This window comes from Panthera tigris, chromosome C1, assembly GCF_018350195.1.
Source record: "Panthera tigris isolate Pti1 chromosome C1, P.tigris_Pti1_mat1.1, whole genome shotgun sequence".
NCBI lineage: Eukaryota > Metazoa > Chordata > Mammalia > Carnivora > Felidae > Panthera > Panthera tigris.
Genome location: NC_056667.1, coordinates 115,929,331 through 115,950,297, shown reverse-complemented (window position 1 = coordinate 115,950,297; position 20,967 = coordinate 115,929,331). Strand labels below are relative to the sequence as shown.

The 20,967-nt window shown below is 41.9% G+C and overlaps 1 protein-coding gene across 14 annotated transcripts in view; it reads right to left on the bottom strand.

Annotated features, from left to right (window-relative positions):
* CLASP1 (cytoplasmic linker associated protein 1) overlaps positions 1–20,967 on the bottom strand; it is a 272,320-nt gene that overhangs the window by 114,805 nt on the left and 136,548 nt on the right. For all 14 annotated transcript variants that reach the window (XM_042994223.1, XM_042994217.1, XM_042994218.1 and 11 more), the window contains 6 exons: positions 10,721–10,873; positions 7,746–7,819; positions 6,547–6,639; positions 5,496–5,641; positions 4,175–4,310; positions 3,085–3,155 (listed from right to left, as the gene is read on the bottom strand). In XM_042994223.1, the coding sequence (XP_042850157.1) occupies positions 3,085–3,155; positions 4,175–4,310; positions 5,496–5,641; positions 6,547–6,639; positions 7,746–7,819; positions 10,721–10,873 (673 nt within the window). The remainder of the gene's footprint in view (positions 1–3,084; positions 3,156–4,174; positions 4,311–5,495; positions 5,642–6,546; positions 6,640–7,745; positions 7,820–10,720; positions 10,874–20,967) is intronic.

Below are 20,967 nucleotides of genomic sequence, written 5' to 3'. Positions count from 1 at the left end.
ACTGCTTTGGGTCCTACCTCTTTAGAACTTGTCAAAAGCCCAGGGTCTTTATCTCCGTGGGGGTAAATCTTAGTAGTCTTAGGAACTCATTCAAGGAAACGAGTAAGAGGGTAATTTTTCTCTAATGACCAGACTGTCGTTCCCATGATCCTCTCAATTCACAACCTCAATAACCCATATAATTAATTACTCAATAAATCTTTAATAAACCTACCCTCGATGTTAGAGATAACAACGGTAACCAAGACATAAACCAGCAAACAAGACAGACAAAGGACAGTTCCCATGCGCCACGAGCACAAGGGGGCTCTTCTTAGAACCACACAGAGCTATTCAACCCAGTCCTGGGGCTGCCAACAGTGTGCGTGTCTGCGCGTGTGTGCATGTTGGTTGTGAAGCAAACTTTCTCCAAGGAAGGACACTTACCCATCCCTGCATCCTCTCTCCTCTGTCACTCTCCCCACACTGGCCCCAACCTAGGCCATGTTTATTCTACTTCTCCTCCGTTCTTCATGTCATTTCCTGGTCTGATTTTTCTTGTCTCTCTTTTTTTCTTTAACATGTGTGTATATGTTTACATTTATCTCTTAGCGAATACAGCCATCTTTGGTGCTAATTTTGGTCTTAAATGCATGTTAGAACAATCTATTTAATCAAAAATATGACCTTTAAGTTAGGTTTTATTTTTCACTTTTCAGACTAACATTCAAAGAAGTATATCAATGTTGGCATTGTTTAACACATCATTATTTAAACACATCAGGTTAGAACTCGTCTCTTTTCTTTACCAACTCCTACTCATCATTCAAAATGCAACTCAATTTTCAACCTGCCTATCAAGTGTCACTGGAATATACCAGTTGGTTTTAATCACTGCTCTCTGAATTCCTAAATCCACAATACAGGTGTTGTTAACTCACTCTTACACTGCTCTGCATTACTGTTTTTAATCTCCCTATCTAAATGATATAAATTTCTCAAAGGCAAGGAGACTGTACGATCCATTTCTTACAAATTCTACGAAGCCGAGCTAGGTACAGGCTGAGGACCTAACAGAAGGACCTAACCTTTCTGAAGGCAAAGGGACGAGATGGTCCCTATTACTTCTTTCAGCATTAAGACCCATGGTTCTGACTGATACCCACTATGACTAAATGTAAGAACAGTAATCTGAGTGTGTGACTCAGAAAGTGGTAAAGGGGGAGACACTTCTACTGTCACAGTGAATGTAGGTTACTATCCGTTTAGCAGCAAAGGCCAGAATTGCTCAATTCTGTGGACTGAACAGTGTTCTCCCCAAATTCCTATGTTCCAATGCCCACATGATAATATCTGGAGGTGGGGAGTTCATGAGATGGGGGCTCTAATGATCGGGCTGGTGCCCTTCCAAGAAGAAACCCCAGAGAGCATGAGATCTCTCTCCGCCACGTGAAGACACAGCAAGAAGTCGGCCAGCTGCAAGTGACCCTCGGTAGAACTCAACCATGCTGGCACCCTGATCTCAGACTTCCAGCCTCCAGAACTGTGAGAAAATACACTTCTGCTGTTTAAGCACGCAGTATATGGTATGTTGTTGCCAGTTAATACACTAAACATCCTACAACAAACATCCGTTTCACCTCATCAGAGGACCTTGGCCTTATACATTCTGAATTTCTCCTGGAAACCTAAAACAATAGTGACAATAACATCAGCAGCAGCAACAAATTCTAACAGCTGGCATCGTTTATTAAGCTTACACTAGATGTCAAACTCCTTTACCCAATGACTGAACTCCCAGAACAGCTCTGCCCCAGGGGTGCTCTCGTTCCCAGCGGGTCAGAGGATTAGTCAGTGGGAAGAGGTAATGCTTCAGCTGCAGTCTGCCAGGTTCTGAAGTTCACTACCATCCGTCTCCTCTGCTGACTTCACCCTCTCATCTCTAGAAGGAGACGCTGGACTGCAGGTCAAGGGTAGATTGCATTCCTCAGTGATATACAAGTGAGCCATGCGGTTAGAGATGAAGCTTTTTCAGTGGAAGGTGCCAATTTCTTCCTTCCTGGCTTTACAAAGGTGGATGATTCCCCTCCTCCCTCATGACTTTCACAGAGCTGTTAATAAGATGGCTATGGGGCCGCCTCACGCTTAGCAGGCTCCCCTACTGTGGAAACCCAGGAGGACCAACGTGACATGCCAGAAAAGGAGGGAAATGGCGGGCAGCAAAAGTAAGCTGGGTTCCAAGCTTAGACTGAAGGGCTCTTTCACTGGGCTAGGATTGGACAAAGAACTCCAGGAATGTGGTCAAGAGACTGCTGCCCAGGCCAACCATGAATTTACCCTAGGAAGCTCCTGATACGGTCCACTGAATATCCACTGGTGTCCATGAATCCCTTCAAAATCTACATAAAATATTCTGTGTGTTTACATTTTCTTGGGAAGAGGGGCCACAGATTTTATTAGATTCTCAACAGTCAAGAACCACAGATCCCAGCTAGAAGAGGCCCTACTCCTGGGATGTGATCTATGGCAGCTCATGTGGGCACAAGACTAGGCAGAGACTTGGGAACAAAGGGCTAGCTAGCTACGGTATCTCCTGGATACTTGGTCTCTCTCTTGGTTGGGATTCAGAATCTCAGAAATCACTGTCAGAAGACAGAGACAACATATACCTCCTCCTACCCATGTCAATAGTAAAGAACTACCGTTAATTTTTATAATGTTTTTTTTTTCCTTGTGTGCAATTACCACTTTCATTCAGAGAAGGGGTATACCAACAATTTAAGTAGAGGGACTATCTTAGAAAAAATGTACAGGCCATCTTCTACCCCACTCTCTCCAGAGCCCCCTTTCATAAACTCACAGACAGACACACGTGTTCTCTCTCTCTCTCTCCTCTCTTTCTCACATACACACAAAATAATGGAGGTTGTCCAAATTTATTTTCCAGACTATTTAGATCATGATCCCTCAATCCAAAGACATTTATTGCAGTGATATTAAAATAATTTTAACATCTCAAACATGAATTTGTTTCCATGGACGGAAGTTTGGAACTTATTTTGGAACTTAATTCAAAAATAATGAGGAAGCTGTTTAAAAATTTACCTTCTAACTGCGACAGACTTAGAGGTACAGTTGCTTGTTATGACAGGTATTAGCCTAGGGATGTGTGTGTGCTGCAGAGAAGAACAGAAACGGAGGTGAACACCTGAAAATACAAAACTAAAAACTAAGACAACCACTTCATTACTAAACTACCTAAAGCACATAAATATTCAGATTAGAATGTCACTGAGCTTAGAAAGGAAAAAAATTTCACTGGATATTGCCAAAGGCCATGACAAAATTCACAGAGCCTGAACAGACCAGCCGATGATATGTAAATAAATCTAACAGCAAAACAAATGACTGGTGGGAAGTCTAAATAATCCGGCAGTGGAGATCTAAGTGAGTTCAATAGCGGTCAGCAGAGCAACGTGTTGTGATACTGTTTCAATGGGAATGTTCGATGATGGCTTTGGGTTTAATATTTCAAGTAGGCAGTGCAAACAGAACTAAAAATAATACAAATAAGTAACCCACAATGATTTAATCAGGAATATTCTGGACAGGTTTTAGCATCACCACGTCCCAGTTTCAAGGGTTGCCTCTGGGAAAAAGGGACTTGAAGGTGGGGAGAAGGTGATGTGGAGAATGTTCATTTTAAGCCTTTGTAAGCTATTAGGTTTTACTGGGAACGTGTATATAAATTACTTGGATAATTATTTAAATTTAAATAAATGAGTGTTTAGAAACCTGAAAAGAGTATTTTGTTCCTGGGCTTAAACACAAGTAATTAAATAAAAACTTTAGGTGAATAACAAAGCCACAAACACAAATACCTAAAGTGGAATGACTGGGAGTAAAGAACCAAGTGTAACCCCAGAAGCAGATACAAATATTCAAATATTTAAAGCCAACCATGAGTAAATAATCAACACATGAGTAGGTATACACCATATTCATAATTCACATTATGGAGTATTAAAAAACAAAGACTCCTATAGATAATTAAGGAGGGGGGAGGCTGATTCATATATACAACATGGTTCCAACTGTATATAATGTTGCTAATAAAAAATGCCTGTAGTACTGCTTATCAACCATCATTTATTACCACTTGCTTATTCTATGTATGGCCCCAAAATATACTTACCCGAATGATTAACCTAACAGCTACAACACCGGAAGTGGCCATAATTTTGGCACTGTTTGGAATTAAATTAAAGATAGTTGGCATAATGGCTTCAGCTCCATGGTCAAATTTATTTCCCAGAACTGATGACAGATGCCTACAACAAGAAATGAACACTGCACTGTAGCTGTATCCCTTGCAAACAGTGAAACAATATAAACCTCTTAACATTCTGTAAGGCTTTCCTTTAAAGTTATCTAGAGATAAAAGGCAAGTGTCTACGTAAGACACTTTAAAAACACTTCCCGTGTGCATGCTGTGGACTTGGCCAACAGACATTAGCCCATGAGCTCGTTCCTTTCATTTCTTTCAAATAAATCATTTCCAACTAATTAGTGTTAAAACAGCAAAAGACAGGGGCGCCTGGGTGGCTCAGTCGGTTGAGGTCCGGACTTTGACTCAGGTCACGATCACTCGCAGTTCGTGAGTTCGAGCCCCGCATCGGGCTCACTGCCGTCAGTGTGGAGCCTGCTTTGGATCCTCTGTCCACCTCCCCCCTCGATGCCCTCCCGCCACGTGAGCACGCTCTCTCTCTCAAAAATAAATATGTTAAAAATTTCTTTAAAAAACAGCAAAAGACAAATTGGTCATATGCCAATTAAGTGTAGAACTGAGAGAGCTCCCTCACCCTCTTTTCCTTTTGCCCTGTTAAAAACCTTTCACATGTATTATACACGCTTCCATATCTGATCCCAGCCAAAACTGTAGACAGCTGCAGTACCTCCTTGCTGTTGCTGCTTCTTTGACATTCTGACATACTTTTCAACACAGAAGTTCCAGCTGCAAACACTGATACAGTTTTAGCTAGGGTAAAACTTTACTGTCCTATCTGCCTTTGACTTGTAACTTTATAGATACAGTACTCTTCTAGAAACAAACAAAAACTTTGATAATCATGCTATATCCTGCCAGCAAAATCAATGAAAAAGCCAAGAGACAGAAGTTTATATTATTTCTTTTTTCTGTATTATTAATAATAATTGTGCTCGCTTCGGCAGCACATATACTAAAATTATTAATAATAATTGCTTCGAGTTTAAAATAGAGGCTTCAGAGCCAAGTCACTGAATAACATTTAAAATCTGTCAAACTTTATGTAATTGGGCAGGAAATATTGTAATACTATAAAAGCACCAACAGAAGAATAAATGGAATAGGTCCTGGAGACTAGTCAGAAGGTACATTAAAGGGACCTGCTGGGCACATTCAACGAACCATCTCTGAAGCGCTGCAATGAGACTATTTTAGGATGTGTGAGAATCTGAAGCGTGGCAGTCCTTACCCCAATGTGATGCAAGCTTCCCGCACTACCTGAGACCGCAGGTCCTTAGCAGATAGTTTAAAGGCTCCGTCCAAAAGACGCAGATGTTGAAAGAAGTTATCGTACTCGGCGGCACCAGCCAAAAGTAAAGATCTGATCTTTTTCAGCTGGTGGAACGGAAAAAATTAAGAGGTACACACAACAATCCTTAAAACAGCATATATAAAACAACTGAAGCCAAGAACTGTGAGAAGTCAACATCAAAGTTAACTGATCTCAAAAGTCTTCCCAGAAGAATTCAGCCAATTCAGTACCTGCTACCATACTGAACAAATCTACATATCACAAGTAAGAAGTTTTAAATGTAGTATATCTCACAATTCTACAAAATAGATATTTTACTTGTAAACAGTTTTGCTCCTCCCCTAAAGCTTACCTTCCCCAATACCCAACTCCAACTGCTATCCATTAAATGACTCGAAGGAAGAAGCGATCCTACAGTCTTTTATATAGTATCCTCCAGTGTATCATTACTAAAAGGTTAGTCTGAGTTTGAATGGGACGTAGCAGTCATTTCACAGCCTTGCTTCCTGCCCAGCCAACGCTGTAAAACAGCTTTCCTCAGATAAGATATACCTTCACTGTAATGCTCCCCTCACATTTCATTAATCCACTTTTTTAAACAGAGGGAGAGAACTTTCCAACAAGTGACAGGAAGAAAGAAAGGAAGAGACGGACACACCCTGAAAATGCCACTAAGAAAAGCCAACTTACTGGCCAACAGTCACAATTAAATCTGGACTAAGGCAAGAGTGGAGGCTGTCTCCAGACGTTCTACATTACATCTTTTTTAAAAGTACAGGATATACTTAAAGGCACAGGTTGGCCCGTTTTAGAAACAGGAAGAGAAATGAGGTACTCTACTAAAAGGGTAAGTGTAAATATGGTGATGTATATTTAAAACATTTACTACTTAAAATTCATCAGAGCTATACCCCAATTGCATAATTCAGTATTTAGAACATTGAAATAAATCTAATGAAAATGTAATCACATGAAGTCAACGGCTTACAGCATTTACTCTTTGCTCCCAATCATGCTTGTCATCAGATAATATTTCCCTAATCTTGTTTATGGACTCCTCCAGGTCTCGGCTGGAATAAATCTGTAAGCAAAATTAATTTACAACCAATGTAAGAAAATTTACAGAATCAACAAAGATTAGTTTTTAATTACAGAAAGTCAAGAATACTTAGTAATTTCATTTTTCAGAAGGACTTATGAGATAACCTCCAGATACATCTGTCTTCGAATGAGCTTCCTTCCCATTGGGAATATATACCCACTAGATTTGATGCTCAAGTACAGATAACCATGCTTTGAGCACAGCTTCACCGTAAACTTAACAGATGATCTCATGTACAGAAGAGAAAGGAGCCGACTGGGGAATTGTCAGTGATGCACAAGGCCTTTATTACTCTTAGTATTATTTAGAACACCACATTTTACACGTAACTTCAACACTCTCTTCAAATCTTCTTTCTCATTTACGCTTACATCTTACTAATAAGGTAGGTAGGGGAATAATCAACCAACAGTGATGCAAGCTTGGAAGGTCAAGGACTTAAGGTAAGGCTGAACCCAAGCTGAGCCTATGGTGCCGGTTATCTGACTTATGGTACTTATGGCAACCAGGCAACAGGTAACAAATGACTCACGCAGGCAGAGCACCACATTCGATGCAGGCTGAGGACAAGTGTTATTAGCCCCCAGTCAACAACAAAGGACACTGAGGCACAAAGCACTTAAAATGTGCATACTCCAAACGTATAAGTAATCCCTGCTTCGTCTGTTAGGCACTTAAATGAAGCATCAAGGTGGCATAAACTTGAGCTTTTATTAATCTGTTCTTTATAGCTTTTCAGACATCGCAGTCCTTGAAATTTACAAATTTTTCTAGGCATGCTTCTTTGTTCTCACACCTAGTCATTGATTTTCTTTTTCATTTACGTGACCTAAGCCACAAACGTACTACTAGATCAAGCAAGCAACTTCTCTCCAGTCCCTACTGAAAGATCACTTCACTTCTGCTGTGCATTTTAGCGATACAAGGCACCGATGTCCTCTCATCTGCAGGTGCAGACCTGCAGTAGGTCTTAAGAGGTAAAAATACCTCACCTAGAAGGGGGCCTCACATATCATGTATCTGAAAACTAAAATTTGACGAGTAAGCCTACCTGTTTTTAATCAAACTCGAATATTCTCACTCACCTGTACTACAGGTACGTCATCAAATGCTTTAATAAAGTCCTCTTCATCAACAGCACCAGCTCCTTCTTTTGCAGCTATAAATAAGATTGATTTTCAAAACGTGAACGGTGTGCGCAGGGGTAGTCTGAACACACACAATCCCCATTACATTATGGAAGATTTGTGGCTTTTTTACAAGCCTTAATAAAAATTTAGAGTGTTGTGGAACTGACAAACATTACTAACTCTGAATATAGACATGAAATGTCATGATTCTACAATACTACATACGTTAGTATAAAGTCACTTAAAGACACTACGTGTTAAGGAGAACATTGAGCCTTTAAGCGACATATCAATTATACTGCAGTCGTATATTAATCTAATAAACAGGTAAATAATAGAAAATTTAATCCTTCGGGGAATAAATTAGGTTATGTTATTTTTAGGCATCTAGTATAACAAATTTGTGAAATATTCAAATAAGTGCTCAAGAATTTAACATTTCATTTCAACTTTGTATTACTCTCAAAACATTTCCATTTCCTTGAACACATGGTAACTGGGTCAATTTTTACTTATGCACTAGTAAGAATTTTCCCTCCTAAAGGTGTTGTAAGATGCTCTGTACACTTAAAGATTAATTGCTATCATTTGAGAGAGAGTTTTTTCTTTCGCTAACATGAACTCTACTTCACACATGAAGATCATGTGACATTTTGTCAAATCTTTTTTTGTTTTTTCAAAGGTTTTAAAATTGGGGTTTAAGATCACCCTTGAAACCCTCATTGTTAATGATTCACACTGATGGAAACCAATTTGACAATAAATTCCATATTTAAAAAAATGAATTACACTGATTAGTCTGAGTGCTTTTCTAGTGTTTCTTTGCAGACAAGTTATCTGGTGTTTAGGGTCCTCACACGTAGACAAGGCTTTAAAGACGATTCTGGGAGCAATAAATGCGTGTCCTCACTTTCAATGAAGATTCCTCACACCGAGTTCACAGCTGTGGTCAGATGACAGTAACATCACACTGTCACTTGGTGCTCAGTACCTGTTTTGGTACAAAGACTGAATCCCCCTGAGCAGACAGGTCCGGAGCGCTGCCCTGGGTAAGTGCTGCATCACGTACCCATATACGTAAAGGGACTCAGAGACCAACCATGGTCCATGAGCCCCAGAATCAGACAAGGAGGAGTCAACTAGGAAATTCATGACTGCGGTGTTTAAACAAAATAGAAAAAAGGGTAAGAGCAGGGCCAAGATCTCTACATAATCTAGAGCTGGGACTTTTTGGAAGGGGTATGGGTGCGGGATGGGAAGGAAATCAAAGGGGTCTAATGATGTAGAAATTTCTAAGCCTCATTTGCGGAACTGATGCCTCCCAAGAATAGATTTTTCCAATGAAAGATGAGAAAGGCGGTTCAGTCATAGAGGAATGAAATACTGGGTACATGCTGTAACACAGATGAACTGTAAAAACATTACCCTACATGAAAGGAGCCAGACACAAAAGATCACATTTACATGACTCCATTTCTCTGAAATACCTAGAATAGGCAAGTGCCTAGAGGCAAAATGCAGACTGCTGATCACCAGGGGCTGGGGGAAGGAAGAAATGGGGAGCGACTGTTTAAAGGGTCTGGGGCTTCCTTTCAGGAGTGGAAAAGCTTTTCTGGAACTAGACACAGGTGGTGGCTGCACAACACTGTGAATACATGAAATGCCACTGGATGGTTACCTTTAAAATGGTTAATTTGGGGCACCTGAGTGGCTCAGTCAGTTGAGCATCTGACTTTTGATTTCCGCTCAGGTTGTGATCTCGCAGTTTCATGAGTTCCAGCCCCGTATCAGGCTCCATGCCAACCCTGCAGAGTCTGCTTGGTATTCTCCCTCTTCCTCTCTCTGCCCCTCCCCTGCCGGCATGCCTCTCTCTCTCAAAAATAAATAAGTAAACTTTTAGAAACTTATTAAAAATAAATAAATGGTTAATTTGATGTTTTGTGAATTTAAAGTCAATTACAAAAAAAATTTTTAACGCACCAAAAACAAACAAAAACATAAACAAAAACACAGATAGAAAGGACTAAGAACACCAACAAAGGCACAGCTTTTTCCTCCTGCCATCTGTGGTGTGAACACCCGTGTCAGCCATCAGCACAGCTACTTAACATGGAGAGAGAAGCTGGCAGCAGAGGCACCAAGCTGACAGAGGCACGACCCCAACACTCTAGGGCCAGTTCAGCAGGCCAGAAAGAACACCAGGAGGCGGCATTCTAAGTCAATCCTTCCCCCTGTTTTAACTTAGCTCATCCAGCCAAGCTCAAAAGCCCTACGCTAACAACCAGTTCTAAAGGCAGAGGCCAGACAATGTAAAGCGAAAAGAGATCTGTGTGTCAATTTAACATGTGACAGCAAAATGCAAGTTGTATATAACAAGGACTCAAATCGTCTGCATTGGGGAGTGGCAGAGGAGAGACTGAGACTAAGGTATCTTTGTAAATCAATGTTCAAAGCTTTAGGGAGCTGAGCCCTACCATTTACTTAGGTCAACATCCATTCCGGTTTCACAAGGAATAATGCTACTCGTAGGAACAAAACACAGAAGGCACACCATCTGACTTCTGGGAAGTCTCAGTGTTGGTAGACAGAAACTGACAAAAAAAGTCCCCATGGTAATTGTAGGCCATCGCTGGAGCCTCATGGACGAATAAAGCCATCAGGGTGCACTCCTGCCCTGGCTCCTAGCTATGCTGGCCTCTGAGCTAGCCATATTCTCCTACCGGCTCCCCCCTTACCAACCCGTGGCAACACAGCGGCTCAAACTTCTACCCTATCAGCATGGACAGCACAGTGCTAACATAAATCACAGTGAGTAGAAACATACTGCAAACAGGACCACTTCATCCCTGAAGGACAGACATGGAAGGCAGTACATCTGGTTTTAAGAGCTGGCAGAGCTGACTCTACAGCACCCCACACGGTGGTCTTACCTGAAGACTTGGATCCAAGAGAGGAGGAACCAAGCCGGCGGGTGGTCCCCATTCCAACGTTTCTCCTTGAGCTGGGTGGAGCTTTGGATGATGTAGAACTAGCAGAGGAAGGTCTATTACCATCCACAGAATCTTCATCATCAAAATTTTTATCTGAAGAGTAAGCAGAGAAATCATTGTTTAAAAAAAAAAAAAAAAAAAAAAAAAAAAGGTACTTTTTCCACCCGAATGTAAAACAACAAACTAGCCTTAGAGATGAACGGTGTGCCTACTCTTGGGATGTGAGGTGCCAGTCCGGGGTCTAGAAAGGCCTTAGGTAAGTCCAGAATGCAGATACAAACATCATGTTTGTTTTCACATATCTAGAATGCTCTCCTGCTCCAATTTTGGAAAACAGAGAAAACATAAAGAAGAAAACAACCTCTCATAAAACCACCACCTCATACAATTACTTCAACATTTTGGCATATTTCTGACCTTTCTTGCATGCATTTTTTTTAATAACAGCTGATGCGAGACTATACATCATTTGGCATTTTGCTTATTTCAAATATGCGCATTTTCCCAGGTGATAAAATATTCTTTGTAAATGCTGTCTTAGTGGTTGCATGGTACTCTGTGATGAGAAAATATCACAACTGAAATGGTCTTGTTAGGCATTCAGGGTAGTTCCAATACGTCACCATTAGAAATAACATTGCAACAAACACCTTCCCACTGGCATTTCTGTTTAAATTTATCACAATTTTAAGAAAAAAGCCAAAACCTAGAAGCAATACCTACTGGGTCAAAGAATATTAAAATTTTTAGTACACACTGCCAAATTTATTTTCAGAGAGGTCATGTATTTTTTTTTTCCCCTGGAAGTTCAAAGAAGTGCCCAACTGGTCACACCTCTGCCAACACAATATGACCATTTTTAAATGTCAACCAGTTTGACAGGTGGAAATAAATGCTTCCTCGTCAATGTTTCATTTCTCTTTTTTTGGAGTTGAGCACTGTTTCTTCATATTAATTCCTAAATTTTCTAAGCATTAGTGGATCCAAGGAATATTCCTTAGGTTGCATTTAAAATTAAAAAGAAAAAAGAAAAGGGCGCCTGCATGGCTCAGTCGGTTAAGCATCCAACTCTGGATTTCGGCTCAGGCCATGAGCTCCTGGTTTCCTGAGTTCAAGCTCTGCACACTGACCACACTGAACCTGCTTGGGATTCTCCCTCTCTCCCTCTCTCTCTGCCCCTCTCCTGCTTGCGCACACTCTCTCTCTCAAAATAAACAGACCTTTAAAAAAAGAAAGAAAAAGAAAAAAAACATCTTTGGGCTTTTAAGATAATCAACATATTTAGGAACAACATTCGGATGACACAATTAACGCTATCATGGTGCACTTATACAGAGTACCATGGGCTTATACAGCAACTGTGAGTCATTCAGGAGGCCTAAACAGAGAACCAAGAGTAATTTAAAATAAAGGAAGCATCTGTAGCTGGCAATATTCACGATTTCTGAATAAGGGAGCTAGATCTTTTCCAATACATCTGAAGTAAATAACTGTCGAACAGAAAACACAAATACAAGCCTGTTTTCTTGACCTGTTGGCTGCTTGGTTCAACTATCAACAGTCAAGTCCGGTGTCTAATCATGACCCTACTGTTTCTCACAACTCACCAACAATCCACTTCAAACTACACGCCTTCTTTTATTCGACACCGTTGGGAGCTGATCCATCCTTCTAAACGCATATCCTTGCGCAAATTACCTGCCTTCAACATTCCTTTAAATTTCCTAGATCACCTTATCAAGCAATCCTCTTTCACAGATGGTTCCTTTAATACACACATCACTTTCCCACTGATTCAGATGCTCACTGGTCTATTAGTTATCAACTTACCTATGTGGATTCAAAAGGTGATTCTTGGACTGCAAGCACATTAACAAGGTCCTTTCCAAGAGTAAAACTGAGTCTGACGTAAAGAATGAAAACAACCCAAAGGGAAGGTCAACCACTGAGCACTGCCAGTATTAGCAGTGACAAGACCTGTTCTCAGCCCATCTGCCCTCAGGGGAGCTCTAATTACTACAGGAACAGTTCCAGTCTGTGGGAAAGGTGCATAATGAACAGGGGAAGTGAAGACACCGTCATGCTTCACTCAGAAATTCATGTAAAGTCTGTGTAATTTTTCTAACATGGGCAGGCACTCCACTGAGAACTATATTCACTTAGTGGAAATTCTTTTCAGAGGGCCCATGTCACTGGATTTCCTGGGATTTCTCTATTGAAGCAATGATGGATTTTCAAGGACCAAACTCAACCTCTTTCAGCAAATAGCCAGAAACCAGACAGGGTACATAAAACAACTATTTCAGATGGGACAAGGGACAGTGCAGAACTGTGAGCCCTGAGAGGGAAACAAACAAGGTGAGCTACATAGTTACCCAACTTCCCGCCTGGAGATAATTCCCAGACCACCAAGTACAAGGAACGAGACCCTAAATTGAACCTAGAAGCCTCGGCAAGTTGAGAAAACGGAAATCAGAGCTCAGGGACGCTGAGGGGGCCGGGCCGTAAGGTACAGGCAGAGTGCTAGGAAACAGGAAGCTACACAAAATGAGAGCTCTAGAAATGTACCAAGTTCTAGGCCATCATGTGGGAGTACAATTCCACACACAAGGGAAGGCGAAAAATGACCAGGAAGCTATAAACTGAACAATTCCCAATGTCTGCACAAAGTAGGACAGTGTTCCAGCACCAGAGTAGAATGTTCTTGGAGACTCACCCAAGGCACTCAGTGAGACCCTGCAAGGGCAGGCCTTAATAGTAGGGCTGAACTATTTCTGGAGGGAAGGTTACATTAAGCCTACCCTATTAAAGTTTAAAAACAGGCCTCAAGGGGGTTAGACGTGCAAGTAACTTAAAACCGCTCTGCCAGGGGCGCCTACGTGGCTCAGCCAATTGAGGTCTGACTCTTGATTTCACCTCAGGTCATGAGATCCCAGGTTTGTGGGATCCAGCCCCATGTAGGGCTACATGCTGAGTGTGGAGCCTACTTGGGATTTTCTCTATCTCTCTCTCTCTATCTCTCTTTCTCTCTTGCTCTCTCTCCCTCTGCCCCTTCCTACCACATGCCCACGTGCATGCGAATGCTTTCTCTTAAAACAAACGAACAAACAAACGAAAAAAAACTGCTCTGCCAAAGCAAAGCAGAACATTCTTTAAAGGAACATAACAAATGCAGACACTTGACAATACAGCATTCACAATACACAACACCTAATCAAAATTTCATCAAGAGAAGGAGAAACAGAAAAATGTGGCACACAATCAGGAGGGAAAAAAACATCAGAAAATAGTAACCAATTAAGAAATGACAAAGATGATGGAATGAGCAGTTGGGAATATTAAAACTGCTACAACCGTGTCCAAATATTAAAAGAACAAATAGGTATAATGAGAAAGAAGGTTTTTTTAAAAAAAATTTTTAAACATTTTTATTCATTTTTGAGAGACAGACACAGAGCACTAGCCGGGGAAGGGCAAAGAAAGAGGGAGACACAGAATCCAAAGCAGGCTCCAGGCTCTGAGCTGTCAGCACAGAGCCTGATGCAGGGCCCAAACCCACAAACTGCGGAATCGTGACCTGAGCTGAAGTTGGGCGCTTAACTAAGCCACCCAGGCGCTCCTAAGGTTTTTTATTAAAAGGACCAAATGGAACTTCTGGAAATTAAGAAAACACAGTATCTGAAATGAAAATTTCACTGAATGGGATAAATGCAGATTAGACACAATCAGCTGGAAAAAAAAAAAAAAAAAACAGGGAATTTAAACACCTAGCAATAAAATTTAACCAAAATTAAGAAAAGAAGAAAGCCTGAGAAAAATAAGAATAGAAACTCAGACCTGTGGGATAGTAACAAGCATCAAACACACATGAAATTGTACTTCCCACAGGAGCCAGAGAGAAAAAAAGACACAATACTTACACAGGAACAAAATGACAGTGGGCTTCATCAGAAACTGTGTGTGCCAAAAGACAAAGGAACAGCATCTTGAAAATGGTGACAAGAAAGTATTAACCTAGAATTCTCTATCCACCAAAAACTTATCTTCTAAAAATAAAGGCTAGGGGCATCCTGGTGGCTCAGTTGTTCGGTTCAGGTCATGATCTCACAGTTTGTGAGTTTGAGCCCCGCGTCGGGCTGTGTACTGACAGCTCAGAGCCTGGAGCCTGCTTCCAATTCTGTGTCTCCTTCTCTCTCTGCCCCTCCCCTGCTCACGCTCTGTCTCTCCTTCTCTCAAAAATAAATAAACATTTTAAAAAATTAAAAATAAATAAATTTTTAAAAAGGCTAAATAAAAATGTACTCAGACAAAACCAAAAAAAAAAAGAATTCATCACCACGAGACCTGCACTCCTAAGAAATGTTCAAGGGAGATCTTCAGGCAAAGGGAAAATGATACCAACTGAACACGTGGATCTACAACAGAATGAAGAGCACGGGAGATTGTAATCAGGTGGATAAGAAGACTTTCTCCTCATATTTTAATATCTGTGAGGGACAACTGGCTGTGTAAAGCAAACATAAAAGCCCTCAACATTTAGTTTCTATTCTTGTGACATCCTCCTGTCCTGGGCAGGTAACCTGGCAGCCAGAGGAAGGACGCCTGTTGGCAAAGGAACGCGGGGCTTGGGCTACGGGCTGCAGTAGGGGGATGTCACGCGGACACTGGCAAAGCGCGAAGAGAACGGAAGCAGTGCAGATTCGGCCCTCAGCGGGCTTGTATTTCTAACAGTGAATTATAACTTGGCCCAATGTACTCAAGAGGTCACATAATGATGTGATGCCCCGAGGAGGAGTGTGTTTCCTCACTAATGTCTGCATGGAAACGCCTCCCTAGGAAGGGAGGTGGGGGAAAGGGTCACCGAGCAGCCAGTGTTGAGTTTTTTTTTAAATGAGCTTTAAGAGTCCCAATCAGTCTTTTTATTTACTCCCTTTGGAAATAAAATCTAGCACACTTTCTTATCGTCGTTCCCCTCCCCCCACCCCCAACCAGATTAGAAGCAACTAAGTATAGGAACAGTGAGAAGGGGGCATGGGGTGTTAAGCACAGTGATGTTAATGACAAGTGACAGTTGAAAGCCCGATAGCTACACAGAAGGTAAAAAAAGCAAACACGCGACTAGAAAAACCCCTGAACCCAAACTGCTCCGAATGCCAGCGTCAGCACAGAGGTCGAATCACAGTCACGCAGCCTGAGAGCACAGCAGCGGCTGCTCCCAACCGCAAGCCTGTACCATCAAGATTCAATGGTCTCCATGTGACCTGTGTACTAACGGAGAAAGTAATTCACATGTTCTATTGGAATTAGAAATCCAGGGGGAAAGGGAAAAGAATGTATTCGTTTTCCAGATTAGCAGCTGGACACACTGCTTTACACTGAGATACTTCACCCGAAAAGGTGTTTGGAGAATAACAGCCAGCTGGGCCTCTCATTTGAAAACCAACACAAAATAAGTCTGCCCTATGCTTCCCAGAGTTTTGAACACCCAGAAATTAAAGTCAAATTAAAAACGAGGTTAGGCCCTCGGAAAAGTACCAATTCCAATTAACTAGGAAATTCTCTTCTACAGAACACGTTCTTCCTTAACTGGACAGAGAAGCTGTACTCGTATCTGTGTCTGGCTGTGGTCACAGAGCGGATCCACTCTGGATACAGCCCCGGAGGAGCCTCTAAGGGCCAGGTTCCGACAGAGTGCTTTCTCAACAACTAAGCAACCCATAGCGAACTCTACTTGTCATTTAAACCCCCTTTTTGTTAGGGTTTCAGCTGAGCAGACAAACGTTAGGATACAACCTTTTTTCCTACCTTTAAGACAAAAAACATGTGAAAATGAGTATTTTTAGCTATGCTAGCCTGTGCCACTTACATTAGTTTAAAATTTTTTCACACTGTTATGACAACATATGTTACACAGGAAAATGGTCTCCCTGAGCCCGAAGGAGTAACTAACTGATTCTACCTCTAGCCTCCACTGCAGAGAGTATCATCTGAGGGTCACTATTGTCACTGGACAGTCTGCGGCAGAAACCTGGAACAGGCTAATTGGGCCTTCAGTTCCTAGCCTTTTAATCCTTTCTATCACCTGGGCTCCATTCCCCGCCACCCCGCACCCCCCCTTTTACAGCACTGGGACAAGACGTTTTTAAATGACTCATCAAGTTCTTACGGAGTGACAGTGCAATTTTCATCTAACTCTATCACCGCATCCCTGGCAACCCAGTTAGTAGGCACAGTGGAGTGAAAGACAGCAGCAAAACAACACGCCCAGAAGGGCCACTGGCACCAAAGAGATTTTAGAACACAGGAGAGACAGGACCCTTTGAAGAAACAAAAGGCCAGAGAACAAACACAGTCATCCATGTACCCAAAAGGAAACCAGCAGATTTCTAAACATGTCTGTGAACTTGTTTTGCATGAATCTTGAACTGTGGTCAAGGGGCTGGGTGGAGGGTGGAGGGTGGAGGGTGGAGGGTGGAGGGTGGAGGGTGGAGGGTGGAGGGTGGAGGGTGGCTGTGGCCGGCCTGGAAGGCAGAAGCAGTCCAATGAGCCTCAGGGACTCAGGTTCTGAAATCCCTGAAGAAGCCCAAGTAGAGCCGCAGCTGCCTCAGAATTGAACTTGAATCACGCTGGATAGGGAAAGGCATCAAGCGGCCGAGCCACAGATTCTAGGGGTCAAAAATGATCAGAAAGACCAGTATATGCACAACTGTGACTACAGGTTTGGGAACAGGAGTGGCAGAGAAACTCTCAGTCTAAAGACAAGACTTCAAGTTTAGTGTCTGGAACCTAGAATTACAAGCTTTGGATTACATGGCCCATTTAGAAAATTTATACACTCACCTATGAGGACAAACAAAATGTCACAGAAACTAAGGAATGTCTGTTCCATTGTCCACCTGCCAGGAAGGCTAGGACCTAAACCACTTCTCTCCAGAGGCAGGCTTTGACTACTGGAAGCCTGATGGGAAGGAAGCGTCTCATTTTCGAAAGCAAAGACAACTAACTCTCTGTTTCACTGAATCAGGGTCACTTTGTGGAAGCTCATATTCCTGACAGGCTTGCATTTTCACCCACTCCCTTGTTACGGAAATTCTCCTCCAAGGGAGTAAGAAATGTGGCAGCCTAGTAACTAGAATATAATTAGCATTCCCAAAAGAGGCTGCACAGAGACCTGATAATAAGCCCAAAGGCTGGCTGCTATTGCAAATATCCCAAAATTTCTTGCTCCTTGATCTTTCACAGATCCAAGGCTTTGCTTTCTGCAGTCTTGCTTGATGTGCCTGATATATTCCTAGGTTACTCCTGAAAACACTCGTCTGCTGCTGGCTGATGCTCTGGGTTCTTGCCCAGCTCCATCCAGGAAGAGCCAACCATGCCCTTCTCCATGCTACGTGGCCGTGTGTCTTTCACCCCATCTCACCCTGTTACTGGCTATGTGCACAAGTGCGTGCCAGGCCCTGCGTTTGCTACTTTGCACATTCTCATCAAATCCTCCTGACAACTCTCAGACTATCATCACTCCACTCTTGAAAGTGAAAAAACTTAAAGCATCCAGGCATAACGGGCCCAAAGTCACATGGCTAACTAGAAGGAGGAATAAGCCCATGTCTGTCTGACTCAAAATCCTATGATCGGAGTCACGATAATAAATGACAATCAACCAAAAAAAAAAAGGCAATTCATATAAACTGGCCACTTACTATGTGCTGAGCACTGTGCTAAGTGCTTTCTGTGCATTATTTTAATTCTTATAACAGACGTTTGCTTACTTAAAAAAGTTATTCACTTAAGACAATTTCTTAAACACAGAATCATTAATATCTCTTACAAATATCCACATAAAAATCCTCCACAAAGTACTAGGCAAACCAAATCCAGCAACACAAAAAGAATTATCATCATAGCCAAGTGGAATTTATCTCAGGAATGTAAATTACAAAAATAAATCAGTTTAATACATTGTATTAATGGAATAAAAGACGAAACCACATGCTCAGTAGATGTAATAAAGTATTTGACAATAACCAAAATGAAACCCTTTCAAGCTAAAAACACAACAAAGATTAGAAGGGAAATCACACAAAACACACTATTAACATCGTATCTAATGGCAGAAGACTAGATACTTTACCCCCAAGATCAGGAACAAGACAAGATGCCTACTCTTGCCATTTTTATTCAACGCTGTACTAAAGGTTCTAGCCGGGGCAATCAGGAAAGAAAGAAAAAACCTCAAGATTACACAGAAAGAACTAAAACTATCTCAATTCACAGATGACATCTTTTTTTTTTTTTTTAATTTTTAATTTTTTTATTTTTTTTTTGAGAGACAGAGATAGCATGAGTTGGGGAGGGGCAGAGAGAGATGAAGACACAGAACCCAAACAAGGCAGGCTCCAGGCTCTGAACCATCAGCACAGAGCCTGATGCGGGGCTCAAACCCATGAACCATGAGATCATGACCTGAGCCAAAGTCAGACGCTTCACCGACTAAGCCACCCAGCACCGCCAGAGATAACATGATCTTGTATACAGAAAGTTCTAAAGTGTTGCCTGGATAGTTCAGGCAGTTGAGTGTCCAACTCCAGTCATGATCCCAGGGTCGTGGGATCGAGCCCCATGTTGGGCTCCACACGGAGCACAGAACCTGCTTAAGAGTCTCTCTTTCTCCCCTCCTCTTCCACTGTCCCCCACTCGCATGCTCTCTCTCTCAAAATGAAAAAAAATTTAAAAAGAAAGTTTTGGTGAATTTATTTAAAAAAACTATCAGAATTAATAAATAAGCTCAGCAAGGTGCCAGGATACAAGACCAATACAGAAAAATGAATTGTATTTCTGTACATCAACAATGAATGATCCAAAAATGAAATAAAACAATTCAATTAAAAACAGTAACAAGACATGTAGGCTGGAAACTACATAACATTGTTATGAGAAACTAAAGACCTAATAAATGAAAAGACATCCCACGTTGAGGGATCAGAAGACTTATAAAAAGTTACTTTGCTCATTATCCAAACTATAGTTCTTGCCCATTTGTCCTCACTAGCTTTTAATTTTAAACAAAGTTGGATGATGCCTAGGGAGGCACAGAAATACAAGCCACACTGTCCGAACCGGGTAGCAGGGCAAAAGACTGCTTTCCTTCCAAGTTTCTACATTCCCTTCCCTTCAAAATATGGCAAGTGTGGTACGGGTACCCTCCAAGTCCAGTCAGTATGTATCCTATTAAATAGGATCAGGCCTTTAATAATGCTCTCTGAAAACACCCTTCAATATCCATATCCTGAACCCAAAATGCCATTCCTCTCCACTGTTAATAGTTAACAAATGCTTTTGTCAGAGCAAAAGGGATATAATAAGCCTGAACCTGACTGGAAACACTGGCCTAATTCACAGTACAAAATGGAAATGGCAGGGGGCACCCAAGTGGCTCAGTCAGTTAAGCGTCCAACTCTTGGTTTCAGCTCAGGTCGTGATCTCACAGTTCGTGGGTTGGAGCCCTACGTCGGGCTCTGCGCTGACAGTGCGGAGCCTGCTTGGGATTCGCTCTCTCTGCCCCTCCCCCGCTGGCACTCGTTAAATAAACAAACATTTAAAAAATGGAAATGGCATAATGGAAGCTACAAGGGTGCTAACAAGGGCCACTTCTGCCCTTCTGGCACCGGTAACCCATTCGCTACCACAGAAAAGGCGAACCTGAAACACAATCATGCTTCATGGCAAGAGATCGTTTCCACTCCTTCAGCCAAGAACATTCTGCCAGAAAGCTAGGCTGGCATTTAAGACTATCTCAGCCATAACACATCTAGTGCAGTTAAAGCAAGAACAGGCAGGATGAAGAGGCAAAAATTTGTTTAGTTTTACTAATCCTTTACAAAGAGCTAAAAAAGGGAAAAAGCGGGGAGAAGGCAGGCGAAGAAAACACCATTGGAAACCGGAAAGGGAAACAACGTAAGGAGGTCATGGCGCAAACCTGCTCCTTAGAGGCCCTGGCAGAAGTGAAACGTTCACGCGGTGTAAGTGACACGTGCCTTCTGCAGATTCAGATGAAGGCCCATTTTTCCTTGGGTCTCGGATGGAAAGCGGTCTGGCCGCCGCTCTCTGGTCTATACGGTGATAATGAGCTCACAACAGACGCAGGTATGGGGACCACAGAGAGGCCCCAGGATGATTTTGTGGGAGCG